The sequence below is a fragment of the Cyprinus carpio genome, chromosome B8, assembly GCF_018340385.1.
Source record: "Cyprinus carpio isolate SPL01 chromosome B8, ASM1834038v1, whole genome shotgun sequence".
Lineage (NCBI taxonomy): Eukaryota > Metazoa > Chordata > Actinopteri > Cypriniformes > Cyprinidae > Cyprinus > Cyprinus carpio.
Genome location: NC_056604.1, coordinates 20,936,219 through 20,954,134, shown reverse-complemented (window position 1 = coordinate 20,954,134; position 17,916 = coordinate 20,936,219). Strand labels below are relative to the sequence as shown.

General features: G+C 34.5%; 2 protein-coding genes across 3 annotated transcripts in view; one reads left to right on the top strand and one right to left on the bottom strand.

Moving 5' to 3' along the window:
• Nucleotides 1-17,916, top strand: part of LOC109053914 (disintegrin and metalloproteinase domain-containing protein 9) — a 1,168,157-nt gene that overhangs the window by 1,001,000 nt on the left and 149,241 nt on the right. The window lies entirely within an intron of this gene.
• taf2 (TAF2 RNA polymerase II, TATA box binding protein (TBP)-associated factor) overlaps nucleotides 1-17,916 on the bottom strand; it is a 114,643-nt gene that overhangs the window by 3,352 nt on the left and 93,375 nt on the right. Inside the window, 3 exon segments of the mRNA XM_042730124.1 lie at nucleotides 2,242-2,450; nucleotides 3,564-3,673; nucleotides 8,546-8,615. Coding sequence (XP_042586058.1) covers nucleotides 2,242-2,450; nucleotides 3,564-3,673; nucleotides 8,546-8,615 — 389 coding nt within the window.

Here is a 17,916-nt window from a genome sequence, read left to right as displayed (position 1 = left end):
CCGTCTAGACATCAAATGCATAGAATTGAAACCACTTCAATTCATTTTTACTTCATATCAGGAAGACTTTCAAGACACCATAATTTGTGACCACACACTGGGTAAAAATTATTGATTTTTCTTTTATGCCAAAAATAACTTGGATATTAAGTAAAGATCATGTTCCTTGAAGATATTTTGTAAATTTCCTACTGTAAACATATCAAAACTTTTTTTATTAGTAATATGCATTTACATAAATAAAATCATGATTTTCTCAATATTTTGATGATATATATATTAGTGGTGGGCCGTTATCGGCGTTAACGTGAGACTCTTATCGGGCGATAAAAAAAATATCGCCGTTAATCTATTCTCAAAGTTGGGTTGGGAGCTGGGTCTATACTACGCAAGCTATGATGACTTTCACTGTGATAGTTTAGTGCGGATGTATACCTAGATGAATTGCACTGTAGGGGGCGAGAACGAGTCTTCGAACCGGTGTGTATGCCTACTGTGAAATTACCAAGCTTCCCAAAAAAAAAAACCTCGACAAGACTCAGGCCTGTTTCACACATACTCCGTCTGCAGTGTGTATGCAGTCCGTGTGTGTGTGGTGCAGAAGCAGCACGGACTCTTTGTGCTTTCACACAGGACGTGTTTGCAGTCCGCTACTGATCCGCGGCTGTTAAGTCCACAGACACAACATTTGTTCATTATTCTATATTACAAACCATTTATAAAAAAAAAAATTTGTCACTCTTATCACAGAACAGTAACAATCTTTCATAATCATAGACATTAATTTAAACTTAATAAATATAAACAACATATTATTCATGCATTTGACTTCTAGGTTTGTATAATAAGCTGCTCAAGCAAGCGGCAAATCATTTAAACACAACAATTAGCCTACTTTTCTTGTTGGGATATCGCAAATATTTAAAATTAAAGCACCACTGACAGAAACAGTCGACTCACGTGCCTTTTGCATTTAAATCTTTATTACAAGCAATCGCACGGTGCTTTATGAACTTTGTTTTTCTGCTTCCATAAAAGTGCATAGGCCTATATCATGTTACCTAGTTTATCTAAAGGTGCTGTTTTTCTTGTTTTAAACCTAGCCAAAAACCCATGTGTTGCGTGTATGACACAGAAGCCTTTAATTAGTATTCATTTATTGTGAAATTACGGCATTTCCGTGTCAATCCATGTAAATTTTTATCGCGAACAATGCGCTGTCATTTTAATTCAGCTCATGCAGCACAGCAAAAATAGACTCGGTACGTAAATGATCGCTGCACTGCTGCAGACGCACCGCTCCTGGAACGCACTGATGGACCACAACCACGTGAACGCTGGAATCCATTAACATGGGTGCGTAAAAAAAAAATAAAAAATTCCAACGCATACACACTGCTGACGGAGTATGTGTGAAACAGGCGTAAGGTTGTTTGCAATTTAATTTGTTTGCTATGTGGAATTAGTTTACTGTAGGAGTTCTTCCAGTCTCAAGTACCACCTAAACGCAAAGCATCCCTTAGCTAATGTGGAAGATTCCGGGCCAAGCAATGTAGCGCAGGGGAAGAGTCATCGTCAAACTACTATGTTTGAGTGCAGCACAGCTCTATCAGTACTAACAAGTACATCTTATTGAACATAATTTGAATGCCTTCGGCAGAATTCAAATGAGCCACTTTAATCTAGATTAATTCCAAGATTACAGTGAGATTAATCTAGATTAAAAAATTTATCTATGCCCACCACTTATATATATATTATATATATATATATATATATATATATATATATATATATTATATATATATATATATATTGCACCCTCAAATTTCAGATTTTCAAATAGTTGTATCTCGGCTAAATATTGTCCTATCCTAACAAACCATACATCAATGGAAAGCTTATTTATTCATCTTTCAATTGTAGCCAACTGAAAACAAGGCGTGTGCTGAGTGTCATGGTGAAGCATTTTACACAAAACCAGTCTGTGCAACTAAAATCTAAACTTACCTAAAAGTTTAACATTATCATTTTGATACATTGCAAGCACTTTTATTACCTTCAGTAAATGTATGTTTGCATAAATCAAAATATAACTCAATCAGTGAATGTATTTGCACTCAACTTTATGCACTAATAAACTTTAACTGCATTTTACTTTTAATTTTAAGCAACAATAAAAAAGAAAAAAATTAAATTATAAAAGAACTTAAGTGGGAAGAATTTAAGTTGGAAGTTTACAGTGCTGGTAAAGGCCATGGTTGTGGTCACCTCTGGGCCTCCAGGGCCCTGCTCAGATTTGATGGTGGGGTTGAGAACTGCTTTCTTCTCCTTCAGGTTAAGCACAAGACCCAACTCAGGCAGTGGCAGACAGGAGGGTCGGGTCAGCCCAAACAGAGTGTAATACAGATTCACTGCATCACATCGCAAACGCCAGTCATGACATGTACCTAAGGCACATACAGAGACATACGTAAATTGAAACATACCAAATTTCTAAGTAAAATAGACTGGTATTTTAATGAAAACTGTATGCACATCTAAAGCATGCATACGATTTTAAATAATTCAGTGGTTGATAAATGTCTCTGTATATATTGGATTCCCTAAAATGTGGTCAACAAACTTGGAACTACTACATACTATTATGATTATCTTAAGAAATCCCTCTCTCTGTGGCAATGCGCTACTCCAGAAAATACCATCAGCCACAAACATTACAGACAGAAAATGGATTTAAAGCAAATTATGCACAAAACCTACTGCAACAGCACCATTTTCATGGGCCTTTTTTAAAGCAGAAAAAAACAAACAAACAAGTAAAACATGCAGCCATGCATTTTGGAGAAAATACTTTGTTCTTGGATTGTTTGTGTGTGTATTAAATAAAATAGACTGTGCAACTCCAAAAAGCACTGGAGAAACCACAGCGTAAGAACTGAGAAAAAAAGATCATGGGGTAAAATATTAAAGTTTTTGACCACCACCTACAACCACTTAAATCAAATATATGAAAACTGACTTTTATCACAGCTGGCAATGGCTCAGCATTTGTACTGCCAAGAGTGGTTGCACACCCAGAATGAACAGAAGTGTTTTATCACAATTAATCTTTTAACAGTGGGAGCAGATCAAGACCTCCTCATCAGAAAAAAAAAAACAAGAAAATGCTCACTACAACATCAGGTTATAAGGCAATGTGGGTTCAAAGGTATTGATTTACTTTCTTTTGTGTTTCAGGCCAATAGTTTCTTAGCAGTAGTGAATCAGAATTTAATTGGATTATCTGCACGTAAAGGTGTCCTAGTGTTCTGAGGATGAATAATAATTCCGGGAGACATTTTTAAAACAAACCACCTGGGGAGTTGCATAACATTAGTATTGGTATAATGTATATTGACTGGGATACACTAAATGTGAGTACATATTTACAAAATGCTGTCTCTAAACATGGAGATTGTTTGGGATTTTGACCTAGTTAACTTTGGTAAATTGATGGATTAAGTCCATATAAGCACCATAAAAGAATTTATGAGGAGAAAAATTAAATGTGTGCAGTCTACCTGAGTTCATCAGCTTCCATAGTTGGTCCACTAAAGCTTCATTACACAACAAGGAATCCGCTGCTTTGGTGAAAGGTGGATTCTTGGCAAGCATGCTGAGAATCTCATGCCTAAAGAGGGCAGAATTATCAAAATCTAAAATAAATCTAACAAAACATACATTAATTAAATAGTAATGGATATATCTGAAGATTCATCTCAGGATCCTCCAATATAACAGTGTTTAGTGTAACAATTACACAACAGTTCCACATACAAACATACATACAGTACATATATATTGTATCAGCTACATGCTGATACAAACTGTATATGTCTGCTTAAAACTTGAATTTGGCTTGTTTTACCAAAAAAAAAAAAAAAACAATTAAATATATATATATATATATATATATATATATATATATATATATATGTATATATATACATATATGTATATATATGTATATATACATATATGTATATATATATATATATATATATGTATATATGTATATATATATATATATATATTGCTTTCAAAACAAGCCAAATTCAAGTTTTAAGCAGACATATACAGTTTGTATCAGCATGTAGCTGAGGATACAAATTGAGCACACAAGTAGTCATTTTGAAAATCATTTCAAAATAAATATAATGCAAATTCTTGAGTTGGTACCAATGTGTTTAAACCAGTTTCACCCAAAAATGTTAAGTGGTACAACCAAATATTTGTAAATATATATTTATATTCCTAATTTATTTAGAAGTGAAATCTTAGCAAAGTAAACTGTATAGTCTCTACAGTGCCTAACACATTATTATTCTGCATTATAAGTTAGTATCTTCAGCATTTTATTTTACTTTTAAAGACAGAAGAATAATCACATTACTATACAAATAAATGCATTTAATACAGTAACTATTTTAGTAAGAATATCTGACGAATATCAGTTGTCTCAATATTCAGTTGAGAAAATCTCATGATGAAATAAATGTTTTTCTTCAATGCATTTTGGCCACAAACCCCTAGAAATTCTTATGAGTAAAATATCTCTGAAGTATATTCCCAATCATAATTGGAATTTTTTTTTTTTTTTTTTGCACACCAGGGTGACTAGGAGCATGAAATTTTCCAGCCACGACTTCCTGTTCCACAGGATTATAATTATGAGGAACACAAAGGCCAAATTCCCTTAATCATCCATCACAAGGAGTAAAACCAGAGAAACACTTCATTTCTATGGGATTACATCTCTGCCACAATTCTGTGCGCAAAAGATCATATTTTGAGCGTGCAAAAGCGTGTTTTGCACACACGCGAACTGAGTTGTGGAGAAAATGTTTGTCTTGCAAAGGAGGAAGTATTTTGAGTTGACGAAAATCAATTTTGCATTTAAAATAAGTTTTTGGATTTGTGCAGACCTTCTCCTTTGCGCATGCAACGTTTCACTAGCTTGCTCCCTTGATACCCGCCCTCAGTGCTCACTAAATGCAGACAGCTCACTTGCTCAACACAACCCAGCATTACAATATGCCATAATTCAATATTCAAAACTTATACAATACTAGAAATTGCATAGTTAATGAATAATCATTGGACAGCAAAATGCTCAGTGGGTCAGCAAGGTCAGTCAAAATAGTGGAGAAGAAAAGATGCATGTTTACTGCAAAAGAATTAGGAATTATGGTGAAGAATTAGGTGTGAAATCACCAGGAACATTTAGTCTCCAGCGCCACCATTTTCCAGAACTAAAAGCTACCTGGAGTCTCCAGAAGTACAAGGTGTCAGGTTCTCAGAGACTTAAGCTGCATTTCCACCGCTGGAACTTTACCCAGGAACTAGGGACTTTGGGCTGGTACTCGGTGTGTTTCCACCGCAGGAACCAGGAACTAAATAAAGTAGGGCATGTGTATACCATTATGTAGCCGTTTGGAATGCACTTTGTAAAGGAAGTGATGTAATTTCCTCATCTTCAGCTGGCATGATCCCATGACAACGCAGCAAGGTGTCAGTTTGTGCCATTAAAACAGCAACACCTGCTCACGTGCTGACTGCTACATGCTGATCTGCTGCATGTATAGGTATTCCCCATTCGACCGCTCCAAGCATGCAGATGCGTCCACCATCTAAATATGGAATCTACCTATAAATATCTATGGTTGTACCTGCATGAATGGTCATGTGACATGCATTTTCGGTTGTGTAGTATAGATGGAGATAGTTTCTGAAACGCAGTATAAAAAAAACGGTAGTGTAGACGATAGGGCTGCCCCCATTTGATGTAAACATATGTCGCGTTGTACATTATATTGAGATGGAAGCACCCGATGTGAAACTGATAGAATGTGCACTGTAGCACAATACTTTTTTTTAAAAGCAGATTGTGGAGACATTATCGACCATGATCAAAAATCGTCATATTACACACCCCTAATGGTGACAACAATATAATGGTTGACAAAATATTTTCCCTTCCTTTTCCTCCTCTGATAAATTTAAAACATGAGAATATACTGCCATATTACTATTTAAACATTTAAAAGGTTTGATGTACAAGTAATAACAAAATAAAATGCTAAAAGTTTTTCAATTATCTTAACTAGGGATGCTCATTTCAGTTAATTTTCCTGACCGACAACTGCTCCTTGTTATCCGAACATTAACCATTAACTGATAAAATTTGGATAATAAATTAGTATTAATTAAAAATAGAATGGACAAGCATCTGTTATGATACATTAAAAATGCAAATAAATATTTCATTTTAACGTGCAAACAGAGCAAGCAAAACCTGGATTCACACATCCTCAAATTACAGTAGGTGGCCAACCAAAACGCCTACTACCGCCGCGTGTACCGCTGTCGCAGGGCCACGGCGTTAACTGCAAGTCAGTCGTGTGTTAAAGTCGTTCACGCCACTACTCCTGCCAAGTGTCGCAAAGGGACAGTTTGCCAACTGAGTGCAATTATATGTTGTTTTGTAAACTGAGATCAAATAACTAAATAAAACAACAATAACATTATAATATAACATTATAACATCCTTAAAAATCATTAGAAAATCAATTAAAAATTTATTTTTAGGAAGTTAATTTCAAAATGTGAGATAGTCATATAGGCTGCAGCCAAATGCATCCAAAAAAAAGTAATTTTCAACAAAGGCTTTTACTGCATGTTAGGGTTATTTTACAGTCAATATGAAACCATTAAAACTACACAATTTACTTATGTTGTATTAAGGGGCTTTCATTTCGATCTACAGGCTAATGAAAGTTTTTGAATGAAAAATCCTGACCTTGGCCGTTGGTCCACTGTACAAGCATACATATCTATGTGTACAAGGCTGCACGTTCATAAGACTTGATTCGCGTTGAAATTTACTCTGACTCACACCATAAAAATAAATAAATAATAATAATAAAAAAAGCCTTGAACAAAATAAATCCTACAAAAAGTAGGATATTAAAAATAAAACGATTGAAAAGGTTGCTTATTGTTGCCTGTTATAGGCTATGCATAGTTCTAACATTTTTTGGCATTATAGTCACATTAATATCACAAATTATGAAAGGCTTGAAACTTGCATTTAATAGTTTGCTTATTTCAGCAGGTCACACATATTTATTTGCTATATTGCCTTTTTTGTAACACATTTTATTCCCATATACAGAGCATGACATGCCGAAAATTATGTCCACGAATAAAGAAATGTATCACTTTTTATCGTTCCTTTGTATTAATTAAAACATGTTTAAATAATAATTAACCCATTTAAAATAAATAAATAAATAAATAATATGGTTTCGAATACAGAGTTTGGCCATACAGGAGATTGGTGGAATCCATAAAATGTAAATAATAATAATAAATATATCTGTTGATTTCATGAACACAATCTACTCACCACCCTAAATGCCATTGTTCTGTTCTGCTGAGTTCTACACGTTCGCAAATTCTCCCATTAAAACAAAGAAAGTGTAGACATGATGTAAATAAAAGATTAACTGTACAGTGTAAAGCTACTTTGATTATTTTTAATTAACTTTGTGAGATCGCGATGATCTACAGTAAGATAAGTGACAGCTTTCCAGTGATATTAGGGTGCGCCCATTACGCACTAGGCTATAATCCATGCAGAATTTTCATACATTCACTCATGTATTTACTCTAATAACCATTTATTCAATATTGCCACCTGCCATTGTGTTACGTATGCTACATCAGTTAACTAAGTAAAGGTGAAGCAGGTGCTTGCTCAGCGAAATACGCATGCTGCACGCGTCGACATGCACCTGTGAGTAAACAAATACTGTATGTATACCATTTTTCTTTTACTAAGCAGCAAACTTAAAAATATTTGTGAAAAAAAAAAAAAAAAACCCAAAAAAAAAAAAAAAAAAAAAAAAAAAAAGTACCCCCCCCCCCCAACCCCCCCCCCCCCCCCCCCCCCCCCCCCAAAAAAAATCTTTTAAACCGTTTAACTGATAGTATTATTAATCGGTTAAAATTCTTACTTTTGGTTAACAGTTAAACGGTCAATATGAGCATCCCTAATCTCAACAGCTTTAAAACTACTGGTATTTGTGAAATTTGTTTATAGGAAAGGTTTCAAACATAAAATCACGCCACAGTATTTATTTAGAATTTATCAGAAAAAAAAACACAATTGTCAATAGTTTTCTTAGTTTGTTCATATGTGTTAAACAGTTGCTTTGACACAATCTGTATTGTTAAAAGCACTGTATATATAAAGGTGACGTGTGGACGGCTGCACCACCTGACGTTTTGGAGGTTTGATAGATCAAAACATAAAATAACATTTATTTCCATGTACTGAAAACACATTGCTAAACAGGTGTTATCGAATAAAGTGATGTGTGTCATGAAAGTATTCAATAATTTTAAATAATAATAAAAAAAAATAGTTTACAGTTATGCATACATACAAACAAACAAATAACACACAGCTGAAGACACAATGTTTGATATCATTACTGACCTTATGTAATGGACTGGATCATTCTGTACCAGATCCAAAAGCCACTGCAGTTCACTGGAACTCCTATCAACTGCAAATTAACAGAACATAAAATGCACATTTTACAAGACGTCGGCAACCTACAAAGCTCTCCCTTCACTGACCACCCATTCAGGCCATGAAAGCATGCCGGCCGAGCTCAAATAACAAAGTTTATGTTCACTTCATGTTCCACAGAAGTTTCAAAGAATATACAAATATATTCAACACTGCTTATTATTATTTTCTTTTTAAATGTAAAGCCCTTCTCCCTTTATTGGAAAGGCGAACAGACACGTTGAACAGGTGTGTCCAGTTCTGTTTAACCCTCAAGCATTCTTTGTATAGGGAACCTTAATTGGTCCTTCGTGGACAAATTTGGACACAAAAGTCTCAGATGTGATCCCATTTTTTAATAAATGTCATATCACTATCTTTGATAAAATAAAAACGATCATTTTATGCAATTTTGTGTTTTTATTTATTTACCTCTAAAAGTAAAATTTTTATGTGAAATACGCTTATTTTTATAATAACTTTTTTTATTTCAGTAAAATAATAATAATAAAAAAATAATTAATACAGCTGCAAGCAGCGATTACTGGGGTTCAAGCACTTATAGGGATACTCCACCCCAAAATGAAAATTTTGTCATTACTCACTTACCCAAATGTCGTTCCAAACCCGTAAAAGCTTTGTTCGTCTTTGGAACACAATTTAAGATATTCTGGATGAAAACCAGGAGGCCTGTGACTGTCCCATAGACTGCCAAGTAAATAACAGTGTCAAGGTCCATAAAAGGTATGCAAGTCGTCGTCAGAATACTCCATATGTCATCAGACGTGCAATCTGGGTTATATGAAGCGACGGGAACACTTTTTGTAAGCGAAGAAAACAAAAATAACTTTATTCAACAATTCCTTTGTCAACAGTCTCCTCTGTGTCTCTCCATATCACCGTATGCTGCGTATGCTCTTCTGTATCATCCACGCCACAAGAATGCCCTGTTTCTACATGTATTTAGCTTTGATTTGAAAGAAAATAGCGCAAGTGTTCCCGTCGCTTCATATAACCCAGATTGCTCGTCTGATGGCAGATGGAGTATTCTGACGACGCGTTTCATACCTTTTATGGACCTTGACACTGTAATTTATTTGGCAGTCTATTGGACAGTCTCAAGCCTCCAGGTTTTCATCCAAAATGTCTTAAATTTTGTTCCGAAGAACAAAGCTTTTACGGGTTTGGAACAACATGGGGGTAAGTGATTAATGACAACATTTTCATTTTGGGGTGGAGTATCCCTTTAAAGGCCTTGATGGCTTCTGTGCTGTCAGGGGTCTCAGCCAATGTGAAATATATGGCTGACACCAGAACACATCCATGATGGAGAATATGATGACACACTCAGAGTATTGAAAAGGTTGAACTATATTACTTAACACACACTCTATTACTTAATACAGACTAAGCATGCTCACACACAGACACACATTATGTTGTATATAAATATTTGAAATAATTTACATGTTATAAAACGCTTACTAGAAGTGTCATGTTTATAATAATTTTCAGGTTTAAATTTTATCGTGTATTGTCAATAATTCAATAATTGTCAAAACTTATATGTCTGTATAAATGAAGTGTTTAGCTTTGACTAAATGTAATGATGATTTTAAACTATCTAAATATCAGTACCTAATAAAACCTGAGAAAAGAACTAAAAATAACTACATAAGTGATAGAATGAGCCAAAGAGTTATCCTTTAATTTGCATCTAGTGGTTGTATTTGCACTTTCAGGGAATGCAGTATAGACATGTATTATTTTTAACCTTCATAACTATTACAGTTTCAGTTTCGGTCCAATCTCCATAAAATTTTGCATGATTGTTTAGAATCATATAATATGAGTTTACACAGTTTTGTGATGTTTTGAGTTTTCTTTTAAGTGTTATAGACTTTTGCGTACACTAGATAAAGACAGCATTAAGAAATGACCACCCTATAATTCCTCAAGCACGTGACGGAAATGTTATGCCACTTAACATACAAAACCAGCAAAAACCATTACAAACTAGGCATTTGTAGCATCCAGTGGGCACATAATTACTGATTATAATGACTTGTACTGTCTTTTTATGCATTTATATTTGGTTTGAACTGTTCTGGAACAGTGTTGTAAATAGTGTTGTCAAAAGACCCGGTACTTCGGTACCAAGTCGGTACTAAAAAAATGAAAATGTCACGGTACCAGGTTTCTCTAAGTACCGGTGGTACCGAGTACCCAGTCAACCCAGTTCTTGACGCATACAGCGCTATGATTTCCGCGAAGCAGAAAACAGGATGGAATCTCAAAATCCAGTCATGAAAATGAAACTTACATTTTAATATGGACAGTCACGGAATTTGTCAAAGTTAGCATAAATTAATCAAATCAAATCTCCATATGGACCAGTATCTGTCAATGTTCTGCGCATCTCTGTGTGAATGAATGAAGTCAAGTCAAGTCTGCTTTATTGTCAATTCTTCCACATGTACAGTACATACATACAGAGAATCGAAATTGCGTTACTCTCAGACCCCCGGTGCATACAGATAACACTAACAGTAGAGCCTAAAAATCTAGATCAAATATAAAATATAAGATAAAACTATACAATAAGGGAATGTAAAAAAGACATAATAGAAAAAATAAAATAAAAATAAGGTTAAATAAAAGCAGCGCAAGGCACATGGCAGATAGTGCAAACCAGTGAACTAACAGTGCAGATAAAAAGATTTTTAGTGCATAAAAAATAGCTTATTCAGTCTGATTAAAAGTGACAAAGGGCTCAAGAGCAGTTATTTTATTAAACTGACTGATGAGGTGGTAGAATGATGTCAGTTCCATGGTGAATGAGTGAATGAGGTAGTTAGCACACCACTGCTGCACAAATCAAATTTTGCATGACATCGTATGTTAGAGGCGAGGTGGGGTGGAAGGACCTGGGGATGTGGGACCTGGGGGGGGGGGGGTTTAGGTTCATAGTTCAGTGGTGCCTGAGGCAGAAGAGGGACGGGGGGGGGCAAGTTCGGGAGCGAGTTCAGCTTCCTGACAGCCTGATGGATGAAGCTGTCCTTCAGTCTGCTGGTCCTGGCCTGGAGACTTTGCAGTCTCCTCCCTGATGGCAGCAGACTGAAGAAGCTGTGTGACGGGTGAGTGGGATCACCTGCAATGCAGAGGGCTTTTCGAGTGAGACGGGTAGTCAAAGACGAATGGCAGAGACGTGCGGGTTTGTTTACTACATAGACTGAAGCGCGTGACACTTGCAGTAATTTCAGCATCCGTCGTCTCAATGAGTACATAAATACATAAACAACATCACCAGAACTGTTCTGAGTCACTTCACAAGCATTTTACCATTTCCCACGCATTGATTTATTTGTTGCAGCCACCAAAATATCAAAACTGACCGCCACAAATAGATTTTTCAAAAGGCTTTGACTTCATTGAATAAACATGAGCACTGCACGTTTCAAAATCAAAAACCGATGCGGGTGTTTTTATATCACTGTATTTCAGAAGGAAACGACTGTATTTAGAAAATTTTCGATTTCATTTTGCATGTGATGCTTGATAAGACAGCGTTTGTGAGCTCAGCGCTTACCTGAAAACCCTACATCACACCTGCTGTAACAAAACCGCTCTTAAAGCGCCTCCTGCTGGCAGAAAATTAATTTGCATATATATGTCTATATGAGGGCGGGGGAGTGCCGCCACAAATAGAGTGTAAGGCTGCGGGAAACACTGCAACCCGTCAAAATAAAAGTTAATTTTTACATAAAGACATTGTGCTAGAAATATTACTATTATTTAGTAGAATGTATGTGATACTGCTACTACTGTTGAAAAAATTAAAACTATTTTTTTTTAAATAAATCACACAATATTTCTTCCATGTTTTAATTTTAATATAAAATGTGTTTAAATTTCATTAATTAAAGGAAATTAAATTTGGGTGAAACTTGTTTACTGTTTATATTACTTGTAGAAAAACTTTAAACACAATTCTAAATAAGTATAAAGAATGGCATTGGTTTTATTTTTAGTGATTTATTTTTTTTTTAATTAGCATATTTTTGTGTTTTGCTTTGGTACCGAAATTGGTACCGAGAACTGTGGATTTTCACTGGTATCAGTACCGCATACTGAAATTTTGGTACCGTGACAACACTAGTTGTAAATACAACTTAACCACTGATTTCTAGTTGTGTCCTCTTTTGGAAGGCCAAACAAAGTTGTTTTAGGTAGGGATGCACCGGTTGACCTGCCATAAATCGGAACCGGCCGGTTTTTGCTTAAAATGCGCGAACAGCAATCGGCCGGATTTTAGTATTTTTTCGGCCGATTTTTCCGGAAGTGCGCCTGTGTGCACAGACTACATTGTAATCATTCGCTATCATGTCATTTGTGTGGAAGTATTTCGAAATCTGTGCGCAGGACACGGGCAGCCGTTCAGCACTGGAAGTGCAGAGCTACAGTAGGTGGCCATCCAAAACGTTGCTTCTACCGCCGCTCGTACCGCCGCCGCGGCGTCTGTAAAGTGCATTTGCAGCTTTTGACCGCTGAGTGGCGCTTTAATCACAAGTTATCAAACATTTTCGCAAATAGATGTCAGTTTTGCCTCACCGAAGTGTTATATTTGATGGCTGCAGTCAGGGAAAATGAAAGAAAAACACTGTAGTTAAAATATTTTATATTCACAGATGAAAGTTTGGCACTTATGAAGTTATGTGCATTTCTTAGAACGAATTCAAGCAGGATAAATGTCAAGCCTGTGTCTGAGCCTGTGCTTATATTTTCTCTAAGCTACACAGTATAACACCATATTTTAGATTTGACACATTTAATAAGTGTGCAGTATTATTTATATAATATGAATTATGTGTCATATTATTCAAAAAAAAAAAAGAGCTTCATTAATAGATAACTTCAGTGATTTTAAAGGGAGCCTTCTTTACTTGCTTTCATATAATTTAAGTAAAAAAATAAAATTGCAGCCCCACTTAAATGCAGGTGTGTAAAATGTCTGTGTGCAAGATTTGCGCGGCGCGAGTGATGCTGAGTGCACGTGCAGCATTTATTCTTGTTTGTTTTATCTTCTTTACAAATCTTGTTTGGTTTTATTTTGGATAATTGCATGTAAAAAATAATTTACGTAGTAATGCATACGCAAAATGTGAATTATTATTCATATTCAAGTGTTTGTGCGAATCAATTCAAAACGAAAGCATTATGTAATCTGTGAAGGTTGTAGGGTTGAAGGTTCTCTTTAAGGGCGCGTTCATGTGGAGAGAGCCAGTAGTGCGAATTTCATCTTGCAGCCGACAAGAAAACATTTGTTTATTAATAATTAAAATGTCTCCTTTTTTACAATTATTTTTACAATTTTTACTTCTGCCTTGCTTTGTGGCAAACTTAATGCATGTGCTTGAGCGTGGAATATATTAAGGCTCATTATGGATTATAGATGTTAATTTCATATAAACCTCTGATTAGTTGAATAATGACAAATGTAACTAGAAAACTAAAAAAATTTTATGTGGGAGGCAGACCTATTAAATACCCTCTAGACATCTGTTAAAGTTTTTAAAGCATTTTATACACGTTTGCATAAATTCTTCTTTCAGAATGGTCTATAATGGAGAGAAGCTTTAACACTGATTTTTCCTCTGAAACACAAAAACGAAAATTAAAAAAAATTATATTTTATGTTTTGAGAATGGCCAGCCCTTCTCTACAGATATTGTTGCTTCTGGTTTGTGCATTGTAAATAGGCTACAATAATAATAATAATAATAATAATAATAATAATGTCTCCAAAAACTCCAAAATGTTTTTTGTCATGTCTGTATACGCATGTGTATTCCCAAATCTAAAAAAGCCTATAAAACATCATAGACTGATCATACTGATGTCTGCACTCTGTTTGGGATTTAGAAAAACAAAGAGATGGTTCAATATATTGATTATGAAAAGGCTACATTCTGTACAAATTTATACATAATATAAAAAAAAATATTTATAAGAAAAAAAAAAAAAAAAACAAAACAATCAGCTAACTAATTTATTTAATTATTTTTTGAGTTAAAGCAACTACCTCTGAAATTAAGTTATAATAACCAATAAACTATATTGCGCTAGTAGTCAACATTTAAAGTGGATCAAAACCTTTCTTCAAAGGTGCCCAAAAATCAAAATGACGAGGCAATCGTCCTATCTAAACCTGTTCTGCAAGTTTGATACCCACATAAGCAGGGTGCGATTTGCCGGGGGGGGGGGTGGGGGGGATTTCCCCCCCTCTGGTCTATGCATCCCTGCCTCTGCTGAATAACTTTTATCCCCGGTGGGGATAAAAACATCATGCAAATCCGCTCTGATGTCCCAATCTGAATCAAATGATTCGCGATACGCGATCCGATTGGAATGCTTCGAAACAGTGAATCATTTTGCGACGCAATGGTTTAACTGATTCTGAGTTTCAAAAGCTCCGTTGTGTTCTTTGCTCGCTTTCTCTATGTAATTTGTTGTTTGAATAACCGTGGACATTAAATCATTACAATTAATAGGCCTAACGTAGGCTTACAATGTTTTTATTAAACTGAGATCACATTAAATACAATTTCCGTCGTATTAAAAACATTTCATAATTTTCAAAAGCACCGCCCCCCCTCTGTTTTTTTCACAAATCGCACCCTGTTCATAAGACACTGTCCATATGAAAGACCAAGAGATTCACACATTTATATCAACCCCCACAAGCTATACAGAACTACCCCAACCCCCTCCAGCTGAACTGAACTCGGTCTGTTTTTTGGCTGTGAGGAACGGGGTGTTGTCATGTTACTGGGCTGAAACATGCCTGCACTCACAGCAGCCCTACTCTTTTTATTCATTATTTTCTCGCAGCCCATATTATTGTTTTCACAAGACCATAATAATAACAAATTATCAATTGATAATTAATCATTATTTTATGAAAATCATTGTTATTTGTGAACGTAGCGTTTGCGGAAGGCTTTAAGACCAAGCGGAATCCTCCATCAGCTGCTCCCGCTTCACAGCGTGCGGGACTCGCGCTAACTGACCCAGCTTCAAAGTCCGCAAGTTTTGATTTAACAATCAATTTGAGCGAATACAGCTTACTGATCATGAGCCCAACATTTAGCGAGAGAGAGATATTTAGAGAGAGAGAGAGAGAGAGAGAGAGAGAAATAAAAAATAAAAACGTGTTGGCTATTCCTAAACTTGGAGCTCATTATAATGAAGTACAAGTCCAAACACCAGAAGCAACCTACACTCTCTCAGTGTTCTTTCATTGAAAAGTATGTTTTTTATTTATTTACAGGCAATATGGTTGAAATAATATTTTAGTTCAAAACTTTAAGTGCCATTGTTTAAAAAAAAAAAATGCTTTATTGGCCAACGTTTCATAGACCTTCAGTTTTTATGCTCTAAAATCCCATGCCATTTGTAATTTCACAGTATTTTCACCTCCTAAATCACTAACCTTTAAAGTCACAATTCTATAATGGTCAAATTTACTCAGGCCGATGGCACTTTTAATGACATTATTTTTATTTTTTATTTTTTTTTAGAATAATTGTAGCCTACATAAATAGGTGAAGCAAAACAAATATGAATAATATTTGGATCGTCCCTTATTTTTTCCCTTATTTTCTTAAAGAATAAACACATATTTTCTACAAGAATAAACATGATAACATATTATTAATTCATAGAAATAATAAAAACATAAAAAACCATAAAACATAAAAACACATAAAAAAAATAAAAAAAAAAAAAACCATAAAACATACTATTAACTCATAGAAATAAAATAAACAAAAAAAACCCTTTTTTTAAACTTGAACTTCAATACTATTAAACTGACTTATTATCTCAAGGAGTTTATAAGTTAAAAAGGGTAAAATGTCACAGTGCATGTTAAATAGCCTAAATGAACTTGTGTAAACAATATAATTAGAAATAACAATATAATTTGATTTTTTTTTTTAAATGAACAATTCCTGTATAAAAATGGGACATCAACCTTTATATCAAACATTTTGAAATCGTCCACAGCTGAGCAACGCGCAGGCAGGTTGAGCGTGCGAAGTGAATGTGCTGCACAAAGTCATTTTCAGATGCAATGAAAATAAAAAAATAAATAAAAAAACTTGGATAGCCTAGATTAGGCCCAGACTCTGTTCCTAAGTATATAATAATTATAATTACAGTTAACCCACAGTAACAAATTTTCGTTTGCTGCATGTTTTCTATTTTTTTATTATTTATTTATTTATTATTTAAAACAGGCTAAAAAATAAATTAAGTTTGTGAGAGAAAAAAAATATATAAGTCATGTATAAGTTGCATTTTATTACATTCAAAAATAATAACGGCTGGTCTAATAATGTTATAATGTGCCAACAGGATATTTTTAGTTTTCTTCACTTTACAACAAATCCTTTAAATAACAAATTTTTCAGAACAGAACAAGAATTAAAAATATATATTTCTAATGGATAAATAAAATTTCAGTATATTATAATATAGGCTTAGCTATAAACAAACAAAAAAAATAAATGAACAATAATATAAAGCGAAGCATAAGGTAAGGTTGGGCTCTCATTCAGGAGAAATCCAAACGTTTCCATATTTGTGATGTTGCCTATTTCAAGCTTAACTATTATTCATTAGGTAAAATAGGCTTTCTAGTTCACGCGTGTTTCAGTATCGATGAAAAAAAAATAAATAATCATAATTAGCAAAAATATGCCAAAGTGGACCGCTGCTCGCGCCGGATGGCACGATGAACGGCTACTGTTTCCAATGAATGTGCGTGAGGCACCAGCGCAATCAAACAGCTGAAACAGAAAATACTCAATTTTTGGTCACACAGTAAAGGCATAATTCAAAAATGCAAAGTGTTAGCAGTTTGAAAAATCAAGAATAATTACAGAATTAATAATAATTATTGCTAAATGCTGGACCGTTCTCATTTCTATCTGCAAATGGAACCTGAAGGATTTTTTTTAAACCAAGAATGAACCAAAATGAAAACATTTAGCTTTTTATCCGTATATATAGGCCTTATATTTAATGACTGTTTAATAACAATAGCATGCATAAGCTCCTTCGTGTAAAGGTCTTTCTTTTAATTTTTGATGAGTATACTGTAGCCTAAGACTATCCTACATTTTGAAATTAACTCACTGTACATTTTTAATGGTTTTTAAAGATGTTACAATGTTATATGAATGTTGTTGTTGTTTTACTTCCTCCTTTTATCTCATTTTACAATTACATTC